The 2,955-nt window shown below is 41.2% G+C and overlaps 1 protein-coding gene across 1 annotated transcript in view; it reads right to left on the bottom strand.

The window, feature by feature from the left end:
* Positions 1–638: 638 nt before the first annotated feature.
* The window catches only part of LOC106874609 (annexin A4), a 31,473-nt gene continuing 29,156 nt past the window's right edge, over positions 639–2,955 (bottom strand). The window contains exon 9 of the mRNA XM_014922397.2: positions 639–2,885. Within this exon, the coding sequence (XP_014777883.1) occupies positions 2,757–2,885 (129 nt within the window). The 3' untranslated portion in view covers positions 639–2,756. The remainder of the gene's footprint in view (positions 2,886–2,955) is intronic.

Here is a 2,955-nt window from a genome sequence, read left to right as displayed (position 1 = left end):
GTAACTGGTACTTAATTTATCGACCCCGAAAGGATGAAAGGCAAAGTCGACCTCGGCGGAATTTGAACTCAGAACAAAATACCGCTAAGCATTTTGTCTGGCATGCTAACGTTTCTGCCAGCTCACCAGCTTTATAATGATAATAATTCTTTCTACTCTAGGGCCATGACAAGGCCTGAAATTTTGCTGTGGGGGGATGAGGTGGGGGACTAGTTGATTATATCAACCCCAGTGCTCAGCTGACAGTTATTTCATTGACCTCGGCGGAATTTGAACTCAGAATGTAAAGATAGACGAGATGCTGCTAAACATTTTGTCCATTGTGTCAACAATTCTGCCAGCTTACCACATGAAAGATATCATCATCATCATCATAATTTAATGTTTGTTTTCCATGCTGGCATGGGTTGGACGGTTTGGCTGAAAACTGGTAAGCTGGGGAGATGCACCAGGTTCCAGTCCGAATTTGGCTTGGTTTCTACAGCCGGATGCCCTCCCTAATGCCAACCACTCCAAGAGTGTACCAGGTACTTTTTACATGCCACCGGCACCGATGCCAGTTATGAAACACCGGCATCGGCCACGACTACAATCTCACTTGGTTTGAAGGCAGAAATAATAACAAAATGAACATCAGGTATTACAACACAAATGATTTTATTCAAAAACAATTCAACTTTGTATAAATAACCTTTGAAAAATTAACATCGATCAACATTTAAGATGGTTATGAAATACAGAGTCAGTTTCCTTCGTTTCGCATTCGATGTTTGTAAAAGAAAATATGGCTGTCAAATAATGAAAACTTCTGTAACCTGATCTTTTGTATTCCAGCTGCGTGTTTGACAATATAGAAGTATTGGATTAACTTCCAATATTTTAATGTGCATGATTGATATTAGACATTATAAGCAGTGTAGTAAAGATTGTTTGCCAACATAACATAGTAGTCCTGGTTTAGGACTAATGTTACTGTAATTTAGCCCCAGGAGACATCGTCTCCAGCTGGCTATACGACACGATCTGTGTCCTTATATCTTCGAACAAAGGAATCTAGCACCCCCACTCAGCTCAAAACAATATCTGCACATCGCAATTTCCGGGTTATTTCCCTTCAGCAGCACAGAATAATTGTTTGGCTAGAGGTGGCGCTGCCAAATTCCCTTGTTCGAAAATATAAGGACACAGATCATGTTGTATAGCCAGCTGGAGACGATGTCTCCTGGGGCTAAATTACAGCAACATTCGTCCTAAACCAGGACTGCCATGTTATGTTGGCAAACAATCTTTACTTGAAAGTACTGTTGCTGAATATCTCACATTGTGAGATTTAAAAATAGTAATTTTCTAATTTATAAATCAGCGTTATAGAGAAACATGCAAAGCAACCACTAAAAGGACGAAAAAAACCTCTGTGTCTATCACTTACAAGGTTAATAATTTCTGAATATGCAACAAAGCTCCTGCCACTACCATCTGCTTTTGTGTTAACTAGATAATCAATCATTCGTTTGCTTAGCACTAGCAGGATAGGTGATTCTACAACATAGCAAAGTATCCCATTTAGGTTTGATAGTTTTAATGATATGAAGATCCAACCCGCACCCAATCTGAACGAATTTAAACCTAATAAACACTGAATCGGGATGAAAAATAAGTGATGTTACTCCACAACAGGGTTTTAGTCATACTGTGTATTGCCCAGCAAGCGGCATGTATGGGTCACTGCTGACATCAACAGGATTTGAACTCAAAGCATTTAGGGTTTACAACCGAATAACCTGCGACGCTCTACCGATTCTGCCAACCCCATTGCCAGACCCTGTTCAGCATTAATAATTTTGCTATGTTGCGTTTAATTAAGCTTCTCTGAAACTATAAAAGGAGGCTGTAATAGTAGTAGTAGTAGTAGTAGTAGTAGTGGTAGTAGTGGTAGTAGTAGTAGTAGTGGCAGTAGTGGTAGTAGTAGTAGTAGTGGCAGTAGTAATAGTAGTAGTAGTAGTGGCAGTAGTAGTAGTAGTAGTAGTAGTATTGGCAATAGTAGTAGTAATGGTGGTGTGGTGGTGGTAGTAGTAGTAGTAGTAGTAGTAGTGGCAGTAATATAGATAGAGGTGATGGTGGTCGGATGCCTCAGTCCATTAGGCCGCATAGGTCACACCCTGAGTCTAATAAGCACCAACGCCACCTCGTAACAGGAGAAACTGCAGTGTATGAAATAGCAGACCGTAGTAGCAGTAATGATGATAGTGGTGGTCATCGTAGGTAAGGCCTGCCCAGTCCACCAGGCTGCTTCCAGGTCACAGCCATTGTCCACTGAAAAGCCAATGTCACTGCTGCGTTGTAGAATATATGCGTTATAGAGTATATGCAATAGTGTTAGTGGTGGTGCACGGGATATGCCTGCTCAGTTTATTAGGCTGCATGCAGGTCACACCCTGTGTTCAGTCGAAGCAAAAGGCACCTTAATATAGAAAAAGCTGTAACATATATATATATATATTAAGAGCAATAGAATTAGTAATGGTGGTGATTGGATATGCCTGCTCAGTCCATTAAGCTGTGTTCAGGTCACACCCTGTGTCCAATCGAAGCCAAAGGCACCTCAACATAGAAAAAGCTGTCTATATATATATATATATATTTATGAATTTATTTATTAATAGCAGTAGTAGTAGTAGTAGCAGTAACAGATGTAACAATAATATTGATGGTAGTAGTGGTTGGGATTTGCTTTACCCCATGAGGCCGCATCCAGGTTACGCCCTATGTCCAATCAAAGCTAACAGCACCTCCTCGTAATCACCCATTGCCTCCCCCTGGATGGCCGTGGCAAGGGTCTCGTCGAACATCTTTTCGTACTCCTCTCTGATTTGGACCATGTCGATCTGCAAAGAAACACCAGAGGTTATTATTATTGTGGTGGTGGTGGTGGTGATGGCGGTGGTGGTGGTGGTG

Source organism: Octopus bimaculoides, chromosome 28, assembly GCF_001194135.2.
Source record: "Octopus bimaculoides isolate UCB-OBI-ISO-001 chromosome 28, ASM119413v2, whole genome shotgun sequence".
Taxonomy (NCBI): Eukaryota; Metazoa; Mollusca; class Cephalopoda; order Octopoda; family Octopodidae; genus Octopus; species Octopus bimaculoides.
Note: the sequence above shows the minus strand (reverse complement) of the source record. Positions and strands in the feature narration are given on the sequence as shown.